Source organism: Phoenix dactylifera, chromosome 1, assembly GCF_051530095.1.
Source record: "Phoenix dactylifera cultivar Ajwa chromosome 1, Ajwa_hap1_PhDact_Kaust_v1.1, whole genome shotgun sequence".
Classification (NCBI taxonomy): Eukaryota; Viridiplantae; Streptophyta; class Magnoliopsida; order Arecales; family Arecaceae; genus Phoenix; species Phoenix dactylifera.
In genome coordinates, this window is record NC_143190.1 from 63391811 (window position 1) to 63412179 (window position 20369).

Sequence of the window (20369 nt, forward strand, 5' to 3'; positions counted from 1 at the left end):
ATGGAGGAGGCGGACGGCTGGGCGGTGATCTTGGAACAGGGGAATTTGTCCGTGGGTGGAAACCGATCTGTGAGGCTCGAGATGCATGCGGCTGAGTTGCTTGATCCGGAAGCTGAAGATTTGATTGCAGAGAAGAGCTGGGAGCAAACGGAAGAAGAGGATGGCACGGGATGCTTCACGGGCTGCCGGGACGCTTCACGGGCTGCCAGGACGCTTCACGGACAGCCGGGAGTGATCGCGGGCGGATCAGGAGGCTGGAAATGTGGAGCGGATGCTTGGGCGATCATGAATGGCTGCAGGCGAGATCAGCGGGATGCTGGGGGCTTCATGGGTGGCTCGCAGGAGGATAGGCTGCACACGGATGCTGTGAAGGAGGTGGTGATCACACAGGTGGCTGGGGAGTCTGATACGGGTCCGGAAGAAAGGGGCATTGATCGCTGGTGCGACGCTGCGGACGAGACGGATGGCTGGGAGGAGCGTGAGATGGGCGCAGGTCACGGATCTGGAATGCTGAAATCTCGGACACGAGGCTGATCGCGGAAGGCTTGGAACATGGGAGAAGCTGATGAATGCCGTGGCTCACTCGCGGAAACGGGAGAATGCAAGCAGGAACCTTGGCTCGGATGTGCGAGAACCCGGGGGAGGTGGACGGGATGCTGGGAAGTTTCACGGGTTCGAAAGCATCAGATGCAGACGTGGATGGTGTTGCGGGCTTTTGGATCCTCCTGGATGATGAAATTAGACCCTTAGTGGATCCATCTTGCGCTGCCTCCGGATGGCTGCCATGTGTCCCTGTGCAAGTGTGCTTGACCAGGTTCAATTCTGTTCCAGTGTAATCAGGCTAGAAGTCAACCAAATGCATATTTAAACTCTGATTTATGATAATCTGTGCCAAATAAAATATAAAATTAATGCAGCCCTTTTATCATTATTTGTTAGCAATAATATTAATTTAAGCAACGTGTATAACGCACTTTTGTGCTCTCATCACCCATCCCTCTGAGGTTGATGGAGGGTTATAAAAACCCATGGAGTCCTGAGTACAGGACTCCATCGACTACACTCTCCCTACTCCTCACCTTCTTCCTTCTGTGCAAGGAGCCGGATCGAGAGCAGCGGTGCCGGAGCAGACACAGCAGCCTGCTGGAAACGATTTGCGACTCCTCAGAGCTAGGTAAATTTCCTTTCACCCTTGTTCATGAATTACATTCGGTCGATCTAGTGTAATAATCAAAATAGAAGAAGAAGAGGAAGGGTAGGAATAAGATGCAGTGGAGGAAGGGGGGAGATCTCACTCGTGATCGATCGTGATCTGACATTGGCCGATGTTCTTTCTCCTTCACCCGATCATGGTTTTTCCCCCTTCAATCAAAACCCTAGGTCTAATGATACATGGAAGGGTCCTCGGCTCATGCAAATCCAGTTCCCTTGGGTGGAACCGGTTTGATCTCAATCGGAGGTGACTGGAGAAGAAGAAGGTGAAGAGGATTCTTCTAACCTCCGATCATGGATGCCATCGGGTTGACCATGGGCGGCAGTCGCAGAGCCGGCCGTGGGTTGTGCGGGCACCATGGGTATGGCCGCACACCCTGCGATCACCAATGGCTTCGATCGGTTCCTTCTTCTCGATGGGTGTCGTGCCCCATCTCCTCCACTGGAGGTGGAGAAGGAGAGCAGCGAGCCGGGCCATGGCTGCTGCAGGTTGGGCCGCGGCCGCCGCAAGCGCCGCTAGTTGGCCGCAGCGCCGCCGGCTTCGGGCCGGCCTCCACCCGAGCGCTCCATCGAGCCTCCTTGCCTCATGGGAGGAGAGTAGAAGAGGAGGGGGAGGAGCTCGGGAAAGAAAGAAGAAGGAGAAGAAGGTTCGAAAAGGGAGGAGAAGAAAGAAAAGAAAAAGAAGAAAGAAAAGAAGGGAAGGGAAGGTTCGGGAAGGAAGAAGAGAGAAGAAAGAAAAGAAAAAGAAGAAAGAAAAGAAAAGAAAAAAGAAGAAAAGAAGGGAAAAGGAGAAAGAAAAATAAAATAAAAGTTGTTGTGGGTCGTATTGGGCCTGATTTCTGAGTGGGCTTCAAATAAATTTAGCTTTAGAAGCCCGAGGTCGGGCTAAGCTCTGGTCCGAGCCCAATATTCTTAAACCTAGAATTTACTGAACCAGTATGTAATTGACCCAGACTTGAACCAGTAATTGGGTCAAATCTGTACCAGTGTGCAATTGACCCAGACCTGAACTAGAAATTGGGTCAGATCTGAACCAGTATGTAATTGACTCAGACTTGAACTAGAAATTGAGTCAAATCTGAACCAGTGTGCAATTGATCCAGACTTGAACCAAAAATGGAATCAAATTCGAACCAGAAAGTAGATTAGACCAGAACCAGAAATTGAATTGGGCTATGGGCCTGAATCAGAAATTGAATTAGGCTATGGACCCGAAAATAAAATTGAGTCCTATGGATGGGCTATAAATGACTTTAAGATTATACATAAATAAAAATTAAATATGCAAGTGACATGTAATTTAATGATCTTGCTAGGTATTGAAGAATTGGCATTTGGTGAGCAAATTAAGGTAAGTAACCTGTCTTAATCTTATTATGGATCATGTACCACGTTTTATACGATGAAAAAGTATTATTTATGGAATTGAAATTGTGTATATAAATTGTGGAAAATGTAAGTAACCCTGATATAATCTTATGTTTTATCAAATACTTGTGACTATTTGATTATGAAATTTATATGATTATTTATATTTTCACAAAATTAGGATCCAACATGTGTTAGCAAATGATTGCATGATTTTGGATAAATAGCTTCCATCATGATTATTGTTGCCCAGATAAACAACCCAAGAGGGGGGGTGAATTGGGTTTTTAAAATAATTTGCAACTAAAATATTTGTGGAAGACTAATTAAAACTTTAGCAAGATGATTAGTTAGTTGCTATGTGCTGTGAGTGAGATGAGAGTAAGAGAAAGGAACAAACAATCACAAACACAAGGTTTTTATAGTGGTTCGGAGCTAACCCTTGCTCCTATGTCCACTCCCCAAGTCTCACTTGAGAATTCACTATAACCCCCTGGATTACAGTCGGTTGTTTTACAAGCTCACAACCAAACTTGTTGTTTTACGAGCTCACAACGAACTCGGTCGGTTTTCCCTGGCTCACCGACTAGAACCACCCCGATTGTTTTTCCGGGATCACAATCGAGCCCTTACACGTTGGTTTTAACCTAGGCTCACCAACCAACCTCTACACCCTTGATTCAATCCCCCGATTGAACCAAGCTAAGACAATATGCTAATAATGAGGACAAACAGAAAAACAGAGCTTCTCAAAAGCAAATATACAGCAATATTAATAAAAGCAAAGTTAAGAGCCCTCAAACGCGTTTAAGTTGGAGAAGAGAAAGGGCTTCTTGAACTTCGGGTCTCCTCTTGAAATTCTGGACGACTTGAAGGCAGGAGGAGATCTCTTTCAATGTTGGGAAGATGTGGTTGGAAGGAGTTAATGGCGCTCTTCCCTCTTTTCGTTGAAAAACCACTTGCAGAGAATGAATGCTTGATCTTTTTGAATGGAATGGTAGTTCTCTGCCTTGCTACAGTCCTCTGTGGCTATTTAACCCATCCCCCACAGAAACTAGCCGTTAGACACCTTTTTCTGCCCGTTCTGCACACTCTGCACAACCTGACAATATGTCCGTTGGGGGTCGGAGTCGACTCGCGCGATCTGGAGTCGACTCGGCTGTAGCGGGAGTCGACTCATGCTTTTCTGGAGTCGGCTCGGCAACTGTTCCGGATTTGAATTAAAGTGACCTCCTCGACTGGGAGTCGACTCGACTTAACCTGGAGTCGACTCGCCAACTTCTGGAGCTGACTTGGCATTCTCGGAGTCGGCTCATCCCATGAAGTCCATGGATCTAATTTTCAACTTGGCCCACTCGAGTCGACTCGACAGTCCTGGGAGTCGACTCGGCGCTCAGAGCCCGAACTCCCGATCTTCTGTCATTCGCCTTGTCCAGTCTTGGAGTCGACTCGGACTGTTCCGGAGTCGACTCGGCTCTCAGTTTTCGAAACATATCCTTCTGCCTTGGAGTCGACTCGAGCTGTCTGGGAGTCGACTCGGCTCTCAGAGACAATAATTTGGTCTTCTGTCTTTTTTGGGATCGTGCTGTCTCGGAGTCGACTCGCGCATTGCGGGAGTCGACTCGAATCTCAGAATCTGAAAACTGCTCTCTGACTTTTGCCTTGTGAACCACTGAGAGTCGACTCTCGCTTTCTTTGGAGTCGACCTGCCAACCATCGGAGTCGACTCGCGTTCCACAGGAGTCGACTCGAATCTCAGGGTCGAAAATCGCTCTCTGACTTTTCTGTCTGTAACTCCTTGGAGTCGACTCATATTACTCCGGAGTCGACTCGGTAAGCATCGGAGTCGACTCGCGTACTTCAGGAGTCGACTCGCTGACAGATTTTGAGTTGATGCTTTCTGTTCGTCTGTCTGTTCTCAGTCGGAGTCGACTCGTAATGATCCGGAGTCGACTCGAGCCCGTGCCAGTGATTCTGATACGCTTGGAGTCGACTCGTAATATTCTGGAGTCGACTCGAGTCTCAGACTTTGGTTCAAATTGACTTCTTAACTTATCCAAACTATCTTGAACCAAATCTAGAGACACTTAGACAAGATTTTCACTGAAACACTCAATTGAATTCATTAGTAAACAAAAGATATACTCAAATGCTTTGAGCTCATCAAAATCAAATAGGGTTTTAATCAATCACTCCACAATCTCCCTCTTTTTGATGATGACAAAACATTGAGTATATGTAAAGTGAATTGCTCAATAAACAGGAAAATAAAATCCATAAATGAATTCAAGTGTCTGGTTATTTAATTTATCGAAGCTTGAAAGGTGTGAAACAATAAATTTTGGAGTTAAAGCTCCCCCTTTCATTTGGAATTATATAAGCCTTCATATCATGCAATCAATTGTTTGGCTTATATATATTTAATGATTTAGCTTTCTTAAGAAAATTCAGATTCTCCCCCTCAACATATGCATTCATCTTTGTTTTGGTTCTCTGAATTTTCTTTTAATGCATTGAAGTTTTTGGACTGAAATTTTTGATTTTTAGAGGGAAAATCTGTCAATTTGTTCTTGAGTTGGATTCAACTAATCTCCGAATATCCCTTGAATAGATTCTGGAGATTACTCCATTAGGAGCCCCAACAGAGAGATAATGAGCCTCGAGGTACCAAATCCACTAAGAACAAATTTCATTTTGATTCTTTTTATGTTGATTCCATTTACATATCTATTAAGTATTTCTCCCCCTTTTTGTCATCGTATCAAAAAGGAGGTAAGCAGAACACACAATCAATCATAGATCAAATTGCACAGAATTGAAGAGAATATGTCTACTCATTGTATTGATTTGTATGTAAAGACATTTTAGAATACAATAAGTAAAACAAAAAAAAATACATGTCAAAATAACACAAAATGATCTAAGGCTTCCTCGAGGAGGATGCGGGTCCCCGAGGCATGCGCTCTGCAAGTAGTGTGACTGCATTGGTGACGTGCTCGAGCTGTCGGATAATGGCCGAGGTGGCCCTGCTATGTGTCGTATCGAGCTCGGTCACCGACTTCTGAAGTGTGTCCAGCTTATCGATGAGCACATTCGCCAAGCGCTCGGCCCCCTGGGTAGTGGTGCCCATATCCTGTCGGACGTTATCGCGCATCTTCCGAGTGGTGCTCGAGACTTCGCTCATGCTATGGAACTGGGCTTGGACCAGGAACCTTACATTGTCGATCTCTTCCCGCACATGGGCCGTCATCTCAGCCACGGCGGACAGGGAAGGGACCAACGCTGAAGAAGGTGCAGGAGAAGGAGCAGGCACTGAACCCCGGAGCTCCCTAAGTAGGTCGTCCCGGAGATCTCTAACTATCTCCTGCCGCAACTCCCAGAGCTGCTCAGGAGCGATCCGGACCTCCATGGGCTGAGTAGGTGGAGCTGAGGAGGAGGGTCCGGCTGAGGTGGAGGGTACTGGAGTGGAAGGCTGAGTGGGATAATCAGAATCAGGGTCTAAACTAGGAGAATGTCTGGTGGTATGTGTGGAGGTAGAAGACTTCCTAACCCATGTCCCCTCTACCTTCCGAAAGCCCATCCTGTGCAGGGTTCCCGCTCGCGTGCGATCTGTCCATCGCAATGCACGAGAGGGTTCCCCCTCAGGAATAGAGATCTCGGCCTCCCTAAACAACAGGGTGAACATCATGCCGTAGGGGAGGGTGAGCCTAGGTCTATCTAGTGGCTCACATAGATATCTATAAATAAGTTTTGGGAAGTTGACTGGGGTGTCCTGGAGAATATAGAACATAAGGGCGAGGTCCCTCTCAGAAACAAAATCGAAGCGGCCAGTCTTCGGGAAGAGGGACCTAGACAGGATGCTCAGGAGGATCCGCACCTCAACTGGAAGTGAGCTAGCGGATACCTCAACTAAGGGGGACTGAGGTGGATAACCTAGAATGGCCGTAAGGGCCTCAGTCCTATCCTCGGGGTGTGTGGGAGCCACCCCTACTTGTGGAAGGTGGAGGATTTGGGCAATGATATCCTCCGAGACGAACAAAGGGACACCGGCTACCGTGCCCTCTATACCCCCATCTCTCCTATGGACGGTACCATAAAACTCTCTAACTAGTCCAGCGTATGTGGGGAGATCTAGGGTAAGGAAATACTCTAGTCCCTGGACTCGCAACCTCTCTCCTATCATAAAGCCCTCCCGGGAGAGATAGTCGAAATCGACGTATCTCCCGGTGGAGACCGCCTTCCCGGCACACGGCCTCGAGGGAACGGCCCTCGGCGGGGAACGAGCCGGAGGTTGTGGCCTCACGGGGTCGTTCCGGGCCTTGGAACGCCGCTCGGCACCGGTCGCGGAATGGGGCCTCTTCCGGCTTGGGACAGTGGTTTTGCGAGGCATGGTTGACCTAGAACGGGATGAAAACCTAATGGACGATGAAAAATCGACGGAAAAAGGACCTAGAGGCGGCCGGAGACGCTCTAGGAGTCGACTCTAGGGTTTTGAACAGTGGCGGCGGTGAAAAGATGTGTTTTCTAAACGATGGAGTTAGGGTTAAAAAGTCGGATCCCGACTGCGAGTCGACTCCACTGAGTCGCGAGTCGACTCGACCTCGAGTCGACTCCAAAATATGCGCGAGTCGACTCTCCTTATGCGCCTGTTTACCTCGAGTCGACTCCCGACTGTATGCGAGTCGACTCCCCCTTACGAGCCGACTCTGAAACTTGCTCGAGTCGTCTCGAACTCTGGCACGCACCTAAAAATCATGCTATGTTCGTGCCGAATGAGGGAAAATCACTAAGTTATGATTTGATTTGATGATCATTGTAAAGAAACTCTAAATTAACCATGATCTAATCATCAAAATCAATGAACTAGTGGAAAATACCACTAGAATGGATCAATCACTCCTAATCCCCTCCTAAGCACACTAAATCTCTCTTCACTTAGGAGTTTTGTAAAAATGTCAGCTAATTGATCATCAGTGCAAACAAATTGTAGTGTCACATCACCATTCAGTACATGATCTCTTATGAAGTGATGTCTTATCTCAATATGTTTAGTTCTTGAATGCTGAATTGGATTTTTAGTTAGATTAATGGCACTTGTATTATCACAATTAATGAGTATTTTATCTTGTTTAATGCCATAATCTTCTAATTGTTGTTTGATCCACAAGATTTGAGCACAACAACTCCCGGCTGCAACATATTCAGCTTCAGCAGTAGATAATGCAACCGAGTTTTGTTTCTTGCTAAACCATGATATTAAGTTTTCTCCTAGGAATTGACATGACCCGCTGGTGCTTTTTCTATCAAGTTTACATCCAGCAAAGTCTGAATCTGTATATCCTATTAAGATCAGGCTAGATTCTTTAGAATACCATAAACCTATATTCTTAGTTCCTATTAGGTATTTAAAGATTCTCTTAACTGCAATTAGATGTGATTCCTTAGGATTAGACTGATATCTAGCACACATGCAAACACTAAACATGATATCAGGTCTACTTGCAGTAAGATACAATAAAGATCCTATCATACCTCTATATAGTTTCTGATCTACAGATTTACCTGATTCATCTTGGTCTAATTTGCATGAAGAGCTCATGGGGGTGCTGATTGACTTGTTCTCCTCCATATCAAACTTTTTAAGTATCTCCTTGATATATTTGGCTTGATTGATGAAGATGCCTCCTTTAGACTGTTTGATTTGAAGCCCGAGGAAGTAGTTCAGCTCTCCCATCATGCTCATCTCAAATTCACTCTGCATTAAATCAGCAAATTCTTCGCAGAGGCGATTGTTAGTAGCACCGAAAATAATATCATCAACGTAAATCTGCACTAATAACATATCTTTGTTTTGCTTTTTCAGAAATAGTGTTGTATCTACATTATCCCTAGAGAACTCATGTTCTAATAGGAATTTGCTAAGCCTCTCATACCATGCTCTAGGTGCTTGTTTCAAACCATAAAGTGCTTTGTTCAATTTATATACATGATTAGAGTATTGATGATTTTCAAAACCAGGAGGTTGTTCTACATATACCTCCTCATTAATATACCCATTTAAAAATGCACTTTTTACATCCATTTGAAATAGTTTGAAGTCCTTAGAGCATGCATATGCTAATAATAATCTAATAGCCTCAAGTCCAGCTACAGGAGCAAAGGTTTCATCAAAATCTATACCTTTTTCTTGATTATAGCCCTTTGCTACTAGTCTAGCCTTATTCCTTATGACAATTCCATTTTTATCAAGTTTATTTTTATAAATCCATTTGGTACCTATAATTGGATATTCAGAAGGTCTTTCAACTAGATTCCATACTTTGTTTCTAGTAAATTGGTTTAATTCTTCTTGCATTGCATTTATCCAATTTACATCTTTTTCAGCTTCTTCTATGCGTTTAGGCTCAAAATGTGAAACAAAAGCTAGATGATTATTTAAGTTCCTAAGGGATGCTCTAGTCCTAATAGGTTGAGACGGATCATCTAGAATTAATTCCTTAGGATGCCCGTGAGCATACCTCCAAGCTTTGGTTAGCCCATGATCTACTATAGTCTCTTGACTTGATGATGCATCTTCAATTAATTTTTGACTGTTATCTTGTAATGTCATCTCGTCAATCTTTTCTTCAAGAATTTCCGTATCATCATCAAAATTAACTCTCTTACTAGAAGAGATATCACTAGAATCATCAAAGACAACATGTATGGATTCTTCTATAACTAGGGTTCTTTTATTAAAGACTCTATATGCTTTACTAGTTGTAGAGTACCCTAAGAATATGCCCTCATTAGATTTAGAATCAAATTTTCCTAGATTATCTTTCCCATTATTATGAACAAAACACCTACATCCAAAGATATGAAAATAGTTTACCTTTGGTTTTCTGTTTTTCCAAAGTTCATAAGATATTTTCTTTATAATAGGTCTCAATAAAACTCTATTTAATATATGACAAGATGTATTAATGGCTTCTCCCCAAAAGTACTTAGGGAGGTTACTTTCACATAACATAGTTCTAGCCATTTTCTCTAGAGTTCTATTTTTCCTCTCCACAACTCCATTTTGTTGTGGTGTCCTAGGTGCAGAAAAATTGTGTGTTATCCCCTTTTTACTACAAAACTCATCAAATAAATGATTTTCAAATTCGGTACCATGGTCACTTCTAATAGCTACTACTGAAGTATCTCTAGCATTGGTTACTTCTTTATGAAATTTCTTGAAAACTGAAAAAGCTTGATCCTTATGAGCTAAGAACATGACCCAAGTGTATCTAGAATAATCATCTACAATAACTAGACCATATTTATTTCCACCTAGGCTTGTTGTTCTAGTTGGTCCGAATAGGTCCATGTGTAGTAGTTCTAGAGGTCTAGAGGTAGAGACACAATTTATAGATTTAAAGGAGTTCCTTGATTGTTTGCCAAATTGACATGCTTCACATATTTTATTCTTTTCAAACTTTAATTTTGGCAAACCTATCACAGAATCTCTTTTAACTAGTTTAGATATTGTGTCCATGCTTGCATGACCTAACTTACGGTGCCATAACCAACTAGCATCATTATCCTTAGTTTCATTAACAACTAAACACGGGTTGTGTTTGGCAAGCTCCTCAAAGTCTACAACATACACATTTCCACGTCTTATTCCTTTAAAAACTAAGCTATTGTCATTTGGGTTTGTTATGATGCATAGTGATGGTTTAAACATAACATTATAACCTCTATCACATAATTGACTAATGCTTAATAAATTATGCTTAAGACCATCAACATATCGAACATTATCAATAAAAGTAGAAGGGGTAATTTGAACTTTACCTATACCAATGATGTGACTTTGGTTATTGTCTCCAAAAGTCACAGCACCTCCCTTCTTAGCTTCAAGGGTGAAGAATTGATCCTTGTCACCCGTCATGTGTCTTGAGCAGCCACTATCTAAGTACCAGCAATTTTTGTTGACCTTGGCTGCAAGACACTCCTACACAAGCAAATCATATAATCTTAGGTACCCAAGTTTTCTTGGGTCCTTCATGGTTAGTCATGTTGGTTCCTTTTGGAACCCATACCCTTTTTATTTTTTTTTTGTTTTTTCTTTTCTATAATTGCACACATTTGCTTTATGTCCTAAAGTTCCACAACAAAAATAGGTTATTTTCTTAGTTTTGCTTTCTCCTGCTTTAACAAAGAAGTTGCTAAGAAGTTTTTGCTTATTTTTAGGTTTATATCCTAAACCTGCTCTATTGAATACCGCTCGTTGACTATTAAGTATCATATTCAATTTTTCTGAACTATATGTAAATTTTTCAACCAAAGGTTTGTATTTTTCAAGTTCTTTAGTTAGTGTTTGTTTTTCTGCTTTTAGATCATTTAGTTCTTTTGTGATACTCTCATTTATATGTTTATTGTTTTTGGGTTCTAATGTTTCTTTGTTCAGCCTTTCATTTTCTTTAGTTAAGGTATTATTCTTTTGTACCAAGATTTGGTTGCTTGTTTTAAGTTCTGCATTCTCTTTGATAAGAACATCTTTATCCTTAACTAATGAATCATACTTACGGAGATGAGTTTGGTTAGTTACTTTTAGTTCTTTGTTTTTAACGTTTATTGTTTTGTATTCATCCATTAATTCATTGAAAGCATCATATAGTTCATCGAAAGTAAAATCTAAATGTGGTGCGGATGTTACCTCATTGTCATTGGCCATGAAGCAGAAATTGGCCTTTTCTTCTAGTTCCTCATCCGATGATGACGATGATGCGTCGGAGTCCGATAGGGTGGTGACAAGAGCTTTCTTCTTCTTGTACTTGCTCCCCTTCTTCAGTAGGGGACACTCAGCTCTGATGTGCCCCGGCTTCTTGCACTCATAACACCCAATCCCCTCATTTTATCCTTGCGATAGGAATTTGAGGGGCCTCTCCTTTGATGAAAGGTCTTCTTTTGGTTGATGAATTTCTGAACTTGCGCACGAGAAGAGCCTCATCATCATCTCCCTCATGATCCTCTTCTTCACTGCTGCTACTGCAAGACAAGTCTTTATTAGTTGAAGTAGATTTAAGAGCTATTACCTTTTTCTTATGGGAGGACTCTTCTTCGTTATGTTGCTTCATGGTTAGCTCGTGCGTCATTAGAGATCCAAGAAGCTCCTCAAGAGGAAGCTTGTTCAAATCCTTTGCTTCTTGGATTGCCGTCACTTTGGCTTCCCATGACCTTGGTAAGCAGCGAAGAATCTTCCTGACAAGATCACTGTTAGTATAGTTTTTGCCAAGGCTTTTTAGGCCATTAACAATGTCAGTAAATCTAGTGAACATGCATGTGATTGTTTCATTAGAATCCATCTTAAATAGTTCATACTTATGAACCAATATATTTATTTTGGATTCTTTGACTTGATTTGTGCCCTCATGGGTCACTTCAAGTCTATCCCAAATCTCTTTTGCAGAATTGCAAGTAGAGACTCTATTGAATTCATTCCTATCTAGTGCACAATAGAGCACATTCATTGCTTTGGCATTGAGTTGTGCCTTCCTAAAGTCATGGTCATCCCAATCCTTTTCTAGTTTGGGTACTGTGACACCCTCTACATGGATGGATGGGATGTATGGTCCATTCAATATGATGGTCCACATCTCATAATCTTGGGCTTGGATAAATATCCTCATCCTAGCCTTCCAATATGAGTAGTCGGATCCATTAAAGAATGGGGGTCTTTGGGTGGACTGACCCTCGATGTGGGAAGATCCAAATGGGGTTGTCATTTTGATCTTTGACTCTTAGGGTAGAAGAGTTTAGGCTCTGATACCACTTGTTGCCCAGATAGACAACCCAAGAGGGGGGGTGAATTGGGTTTTTAAAATAATTTGCAACTAAAATATTTGTGGAAGACTAATTAAGACTTTAGCAAGATGATTAGTTAGTTGCTATGTGCTGTGAGTGAGATGAGAGTAAGAGAAAGGAACAAACAATCACAAACACAAGGTTTTTATAGTGGTTCGGAGCTAACCCTTGCTCCTACGTCCACTCCCCAAGTCTCACTTGGAAATTCACTATAACCCCCTGGATTACAGTCGGTTGTTTTACAAGCTCACAACCAAACTTGTTGTTTTACGAGCTCACAACGAACTCAGTCGGTTTTCCCTGGCTCACCGACTAGAACCACCCCGATTGTTTTTCCGGAATCACAATCGAACCCTTACATGTTGGTTTTAACCTAGGCTCACCAACCAACCTCTACACCCTTGATTCAATCCCCCGATTGAACCAAGCTAAGACAATATGCTAATAATGAGGACAAACAGAAAAACAGAGCTTCTCAAAAGCAAATATACAGCAATATTAATAAAAGCAAAGTTAAGAGCCCTCAAACGCGTTTAAGTTGGAGAAGAGAAAGGGCTTCTTGAACTTCGGGTCTCCTCTTGAAATTCTGGACGACTTGAAGGCAGGAGGAGATCTCTTTCAATGTTGGGAAGATGTGGTTGGAAGGAGTTAATGGCGCTCTTCCCTCTTTTCGTTGAAAAACCACTTGCAGAGAATGAATGCTTGATCTTTTTGAATGGAATGGTAGTTCTCTGCCTTGCTACAGTCCTCTGTGGCTATTTAACCCATCCCCCACAGAAACTAGCCGTTAGACACCTTTTTCTGCCCGTTCTGCACACTCTGCACAACCTGACGATATGTCCGTTGGGGGTCGGAGTCGACTCGCGCGATCTGGAGTCGACTCGGCTGTAGCGGGAGTCGACTCATGCTTTTCTGGAGTCGGCTCGGCAACTGTTCCGAATTTGAATTAAAGTGACCTCCTCGACTGGGAGTCGACTCGACTTAACCTGGAGTCGACTCGCCAACTTCTGGAGCTGACTTGGCATTCTCGGAGTCGGCTCATCCCATGAAGTCCATGGAGCTAATTTTCAACTTGGCCCACTCGAGTCGACTCGACAGTCCTGGGAGTCGACTCGGCGCTCAGAGCCCGAACTTCCGATCTTCTGTCATTCGCCTTGTCCAGTCTTGGAGTCGACTCGGACTGTTCCGGAGTCGACTCGGCTCTCAGTTTTCGAAACATACCCTTCTGCCTTGGAGTCGACTCGAGCTGTCTGGGAGTCGACTCGGCTCTCAGAGACAATAATTTGGTCTTCTGTCTTTTTTGGGATCGCGCTGTCTCGGAGTCGACTCGCGCATTGCGGGAGTCGACTCGAATCTCAGAGTCCGAAAACTGCTCTCTGACTTTTGCCTTGTGAACCACTGAGAGTCGACTCTCGCTTTCTTTGGAGTCGACCTGCCAACCATCGGAGTCGACTCGCGTTCCACAGGAGTCGACTCGAATCTCAGGGTCGAAAATCGCTCTCTGACTTTTCTATCTGTAACTCCTTGGAGTCGACTCATATTACTCCGGAGTCGACTCGGTAAGCATCGGAGTCGACTCGCGCACTTCAGGAGTCGACTCGCTGACAGGTTTTGAGTTGATGTTTTCTGTTCGTCTGTCTGTTCTCAGTCGGAGTCGACTCGTAATGATCCGGAGTCGACTCGAGCCCGTGCCAGTGATTCTGATACGCTTGGAGTCGACTCGTAATATTCTGGAGTCGACTCGAGTCTCAGACTTTGGTTCAAATTGACTTCTTAACTTATCCAAACTATCTTGAACCAAATCTAGAGACACTTAGACAAGATTTTCACTGAAACACTCAATTGAATTCATTAGTAAACAAAAGATATACTCAAATGCTTTGAGCTCATCAAAATCAAATAGGGTTTTAATCAATCACTCCACAATTATTATATTATTTACACATGATTATGATGATGTAGAAAGATGGATGGAAAGAAAAATAAAGTTTTCAGCATAATTATGAATTTTATTCAGCATGATACCATTATTCACTTTCCAATGCATCTATGAGAAAAGATTTATGAAAAGCATGATATGTTTTAAAGGACTCTCAGATTGCTATGTATAACCCCCGCTAGTGGGTAACAGTAATTAGGCATACGACCCCAGCCAATGGGTAAAAATAACTTGGCTTTATGACCCCCGCCAGTGGGTAATAGTAACTGGAAGATGACCCTGTAGTAGTAAAGGCCTTGCCGGGGGAATAAGAGCGGCCATAGCTACACTACCATCTTAGAGTATGAATTTCAAAATATGGAATAATGGCAAAAGTTTTATGGTGCATAATCATATTTATGAAGTTGCATGAATGGATTTGCATAGTTTTATGACTGGTTGGTTTATATGAAATGTTTACTTTGTTACAAGCACAGATTTCAAAGCAAGAATAATGACAGCACAGATTTCAAAGCATGAATATGTTGGGTTGCCCTGCAGCGGCGCGACGATCGCAGCGGAATCCGTATGCTGGGCCCGGTGCATCGCATACGCCGGAACAGGATCGGGTGGATTTCAAAAATTTTCTGAATCAGAACGATTCAGAACCCTTTTGAATTCAGATGGGGACTAAACTAATATCTAATAATTAATTATGAATTGTTAAACTATCAGCAAATCAGAAATATAAAAGCTCAAATGAAGATCTCATCTTCACCTTTGTGCGGGTAGAAGAACACCGCAATCGATGATCGTGGTTTGGTTCCTTGTAGCCGCACAAACGTCCGGCCTCTACAAGTATCCACATGAGGTTGTTGAAGATCAGAGATGGGGCTTCACCGGGGTGTTAGCTCCTTGCAAAAGCCTCTCTTGGATGTCGAAGAAGACAAGCGGAGTAGGTCTTCCTTACTCTTTCTAAAAGAGAAAAAAATTGTGTTTAGAAATACATAAATCAAGCTCGTTAGGGTAAATTCCGCGGATACCCTATTCGTTGCCATTACTATTAGTTTGATGAAGATCAATAAGCCAATGTTAAAGCCTTTCATGTGGTGAAGATTATAATGCATCTTGATATTTGGAAAAAGAAGTATCATATAAAAATTTCTATACATATCAATGGCTTTCAAATTGATAAAGAAGTGAATACATTGGTTAGATCATAGTCTATGTATAAACACGCGGACTAGGTCTTCCTTACTCCTTCTAAAAAAGAAAAAAATATTGTTTAGAAGTACAGAAATCAAGCCCTCTTGGAATTTTAATGATCTAAAATGCCTCCATGGCTCAAACAAATTAACTTGCAAGTCAACATAAAATAATCAAATAATATAAATAAAATATATTAAAAATATTTTAATAATGTAATATCAAAATAAGTATACATTCATTCATAATGTATACATATAATTTTTAATAATATTCAAATTTTTAAATATTTTTAGGTATTATAATATAGAGATAAAATATTTTACAAAGACGATTTTGGAAACTCAATTAAGCTGAATTGCCAAACCACTGATTTATATATTTGTCGAGGTTACTAAATTAGATTGCCAAACTTTGGATTAAATGATGCATTCACTCAAAATCGAGAATTAAGAACCTTACCACTCCAATCTGAGTCAAGGGACTCATAAGTAAAAAATAGCATTGAGTGTTTCTCTTACGAAAGCCAAAGGCTTTACATCAGAACATGACACAGCTTCATGAGAGGGTCATCCCAAACTTCCTAGGCAAGGTAGAAAAGATACCCTTGTCCAGGATCTATGATACTTTGAAGTGGAGTTGCATATATTTTCCCTTACAAACCAAGACAAGGCTTATAATATCAAACGACCATTATGAATTGGCTAGGGCTGGAAGTGGGCTCGGGCCGGCCCGAAGCCCATCGGGTCGGGCCGCCCGCGGGCCGGGCTATGGGCTAGGCTCACTGCATTTCGGGCCGGGCTCGGGTATTTCATTGGCCCGGCCCGGGCCCGTCCAAGCCCGACCCCATTTCCAGCCCGATTGCCGAATGCCTTAATGGCCCGAATCGCGGCCGAGTTGCCAACTTGCCATTAGGGATTTGCAGCCCGAGGGATTTGCAGAGGCGTCGCCATCTCGCGGACGAGCGGTGGAACCTGGAGGCGACGAGGCGTGGTCCGCCTGGAGCTAGGGTTTCTTGGGTCGTCGTCGTCGTCGATCGTCCAAGCTCGACAAAGTGGCGAAGAGGAGTCCCGACCACCCTATCATCGGCGAAGCTAGGTTTTGAGGTACGATTCCATTTACGAATGAATCTTCTTCGTTTTGGTTGGGATTTGCCGAGGCGCAGAGCGGACGAGCGGCGGAGGCGTGGAGCTAGGGTTTCTCCGCTTCTTGTCGGCTCGTCGCCGGTCGCTGGGTTGATTACACATCGGCCGGCAGTTACTTCGGCCAGCAGTTTCTCCGCTTCTTGTCGGCTCGTCGCCGGATGCTGGGTTGATTCATGATACTGACAAACAGAACAAGGTATCAGGCATTGCAAAACAAGAAGAAGAGACTGAGAAATTTTTCGGTTTGTTCCGCACTAGAATCCACCCAATTAATGAACTTGGTTTTTTGTTAGACTGAACTTTCCAAGTTTTCTCCTTCTTGTTCTTCTGTCACTCGTACAAAACTTTTGGTATTCTCTCTCAGAAAAAAAAAGCTAAACATTTGGCACTCTATAAGGTTAAGAAGCAGTGAAGTTAAGTTGATGAGGATGCTATAACAAGAAGAAGCATATGTTTGCTATGGATCATGTTGTAGATAGGAACATGTTTTGATGTTTCAGCTGAAAAATTCAAAACCAAAATAGAGACTGCCTTGAAGTTCTTGCCCCTACAATGTTTGGACTGCTTCAGGCTATTTATTAGATGTCTGAAGGAGATGTAATGAACACTTGATGCAGTTTATTGAAAGAAGAACTCACTGCTGTTGCTTTTTTAATTAAAAATCTACTCGATATGCTATTGCAATTGCTAAATTGATTGAGTTTATTGGCAGATGGGTGCACTTTTCATGTAGAATATTCAAAATCTACTCTATGAAGACAGGGGTGTTTTTTTATTGCGACTCAAAATTTCCTTGCATTGTCAAAATATTATCTTTATTAGTTTTGGTATTCCTATTGCTGTTTAGGGTTATTCTTATGGATGTTTAGTTTTGGTATTCCTATTGCTGTTTATTAGTTTTGGTATTCCTTGCATTGTCAAAGTATTATCTTCAATATTGGCTGCACAAATGCACTTATGGATGTTTTACATTTGAGTTGTGACTGCATTATGCTTTTCTTTACTTTATCAGTTTATCATGCTTATTGCCTATTTGCCTGTGTTGAGTGCATCCCTTGAGTACCTTTTTAAAAGGAAGCTTGGCTTCCTCTACATTTTGCAGTATAGGAACATAGTTGGCTGATTGAAGATTTTTATTTTCTATTTGGGCAGATTATTTTTACTAATGCCTCATTCTAAAATGGGTGAAAATGAGATTGTTGAAGATTTAAGGGATGAGGATGATAGAAATAAAGATACTGTTGAAAATGATTGTGACAAGAATTCTAGAAAAAGATCTTGGGTATGGAATCACTTTATTGAGGAAAAAAATTCTGAAGGGTCAATAGCTAAGTGCAAACATTGTAAAAACGTTTCAAGTGGGAGCACTAAAGGAGGAACGAGTCATCTAAAACGCCATCTAGAAAATGTTTGCAAGAAGTATCAAAAGAATCCGACTAATCAGTTGCTCTTACTACCAAGTTCAAAAGATTCGATAAAGGCTTTCAAATTCAATCAAGAAGAGAGTAGAAAAATTCTTGCAAAATTTATCATATGTGCTGAGCTTCCATTTCGTATTGTTGAGCACACTGTTTTTTTGAATTTTATGAGATCTCTTCAGCCATTATTCAAAATTATGGGTCGTAAGACTGTAAAACATGATTGTATGGCTTTATATCAGGAAGAGAGGAAAAAATTGCATGATGTATTCAAGAACCTAAGTTCTCGGGTTAGTTTCACTACTGATATTTGGACATCTAATCAGAAAATTGGTTACATTTCTTTCACAGCACATTATATTGATTCTGATTTTGTTCTACATAAGAAGATTATTAGTTTCAAGAAACTTCCATACCCTCACACCAGCTTTGCAATTGAAGATGCTATAAAAAAATATCTTGTTGAATGGAAATTGGATTGTAAAATATGTGCTATTACTTTGGATAATTGCAGCACAAATGATGCTGTAATGAGAAGACTCCGAGATCACTTTTGTTATTCAATATTATTTAGTGGGGAGTACAGTCATATTAGATGTTGTGCACATATATTAAATATTATGGTTCAGGATGGAATGAAAATTATTCATGAAGCTATTGAATGTATAAGAGAAATTGTTAGATATGTTTCTGCATCCCCATCTCGAATGCAAGTATTTAATAAAATTGTACAACATATGAGACTTCCTGCAAGAAAAGGACTCACTTTGGATGTTCCTACAAGATGGAATTCTACTTATGAAATGTTGCATGATGCACTTGGTTATAAAGATGCTCTTATTAGATATACAACTGAACATTCATGTGTATGCCCCACCAATAATGAATGGAAAAAGACTTCTATCATTCTTAAATTTTTAGAAGCCTTTCTTGATGCCACTAAAGTATTTTCTGGTTGTAAGTATCCCACATCCAATTTATACCTAAAAGAAGTTTGGGAAATTAGGGCTTTGTTGATGGATGAAAGTATCGATACTGATGAAACAGTGAAGCAATTAACAAATGAGATGCTAAAGAAGTTTAACAAATATTGGTCTCAGTGCAATAATTTGTTGGTAATTGCTTCTATTTTGGATCCCAGATCAAAGTTGATATTTGTAGAGTTTTGTTATCAAAAGGCATTTGAGTTGGAGGAGTGCAAGAAAAAGATTGATGATATTTGTGCTTGTCTTTTTAAATTGTATAATGAGTATGTAGATGCAACAAGAATGCAGCCCTCTATGAGTTCAAGTGAGCGAACATCTAATTTTGGTGGACAATGTGATATAAGTTCAGTTTCTTCCAAAAAAAAATTTGGTATGGATTTTGCTCAATTTAGAAGTTAGAGTTCTTCAAAATGCCCTAAGAGATCTGAGTTGGATAGTTATTTGGATGATGATGTGCTTCCTGATTTGGAGAATAAGGAGTTTGACATCTTAGCTTGGTGGAAGAGCAATGCAGCAGTCTATCCTACACTATCAAGAATGGCTCGAGATATTCTAGCTATTCCAGTCTCCACTGTTTCATCTGAGTCGGCATTCAGCACTGGTGGTAGAGTTGTGGATCAGTATCGAAGCTCTTTGAGCCCTTCTACCGTAGAAGCCTTAGTGTGTACCCAAGATTGGCTTCGTGAGCAATATGATGAAGGTATATAAATTTTTTAAATTTATCTAATATTTTTTATTTGCTTATTGTACTTATAATTTAAACATTTATGATTGATTTGTGTGTTAACAGTTGCAAATTGCTCGAGTTCTGTATGGTTGAATGTAGATGACGACACCCTGGACTCCTGGAGTGGGCAATTTGGAGAACTGAATGACGATACCCTCATCAGATCTAGTTCATACCTAAAGTATCAAGTATCAAGTATGTTTGTTGATGGAGTATTTTCATGTGGATCATGGTTATTTGTTGCAAAATTTTATGAGAGTTGTATGTTTTTGAACTGCAGGCCTGAAGCCGACTTCAGGGGGTTTCGCTATTACATGGATATGATGAATATATTATTGTGCAGGGAACAACGACTTCAGAGTTCAGGCCGATGATTTTTTTTATCCTCCTGTTTTTGATGGAATCCTTTTGTTTGGTTGCAGTTGTATCGTTGCATTGGTTGCATGGAATGAATTTTTTTCAAGTTGTCTTCAAACCATCAGATGCTATTTTGTTAATGATGTCTGATTGCCTACTTGGTCCATCTCATATTTGATTTAAGTTGAGTAGGTTGTT

The 20369-nt window shown here is 41.5% G+C and overlaps 1 protein-coding gene across 1 annotated transcript; it reads left to right on the plus strand.

Moving 5' to 3' along the window:
* Positions 1 to 19800, plus strand: LOC148715470 (zinc finger BED domain-containing protein RICESLEEPER 2-like). Its single transcript, XM_089928401.1, has 5 exons — positions 1 to 493; positions 17581 to 17585; positions 17696 to 17784; positions 17836 to 19474; positions 19508 to 19800. The coding sequence occupies exons 1-5, from the start codon at positions 1 to 3 to the stop codon at positions 19793 to 19795; spliced, it is 2514 nt and encodes an 837-aa protein (XP_089784527.1). The 3' UTR covers positions 19796 to 19800.
* Positions 19801 to 20369: the final 569 nt, after the last annotated feature.

Excerpts from the sequence above, each read along its gene's own strand:
- LOC148715470 (XM_089928401.1), top strand. The coding sequence starts at position 1 with ATGGAGGAGGCGGACGGCTGGGCGGTGATCTTGGAACAGGGGAATTTG. Across the intron at positions 17,785-17,835 it reads GGCTTCCTCTACATTTTGCA|ATTATTTTTACTAATGCCTC; the intron begins GTATAGGAACAT and ends CTATTTGGGCAG. Across the intron at positions 19,475-19,507 it reads TTGGTATGGATTTTGCTCAA|AGATCTGAGTTGGATAGTTA; the intron begins TTTAGAAGTTAG and ends AAATGCCCTAAG.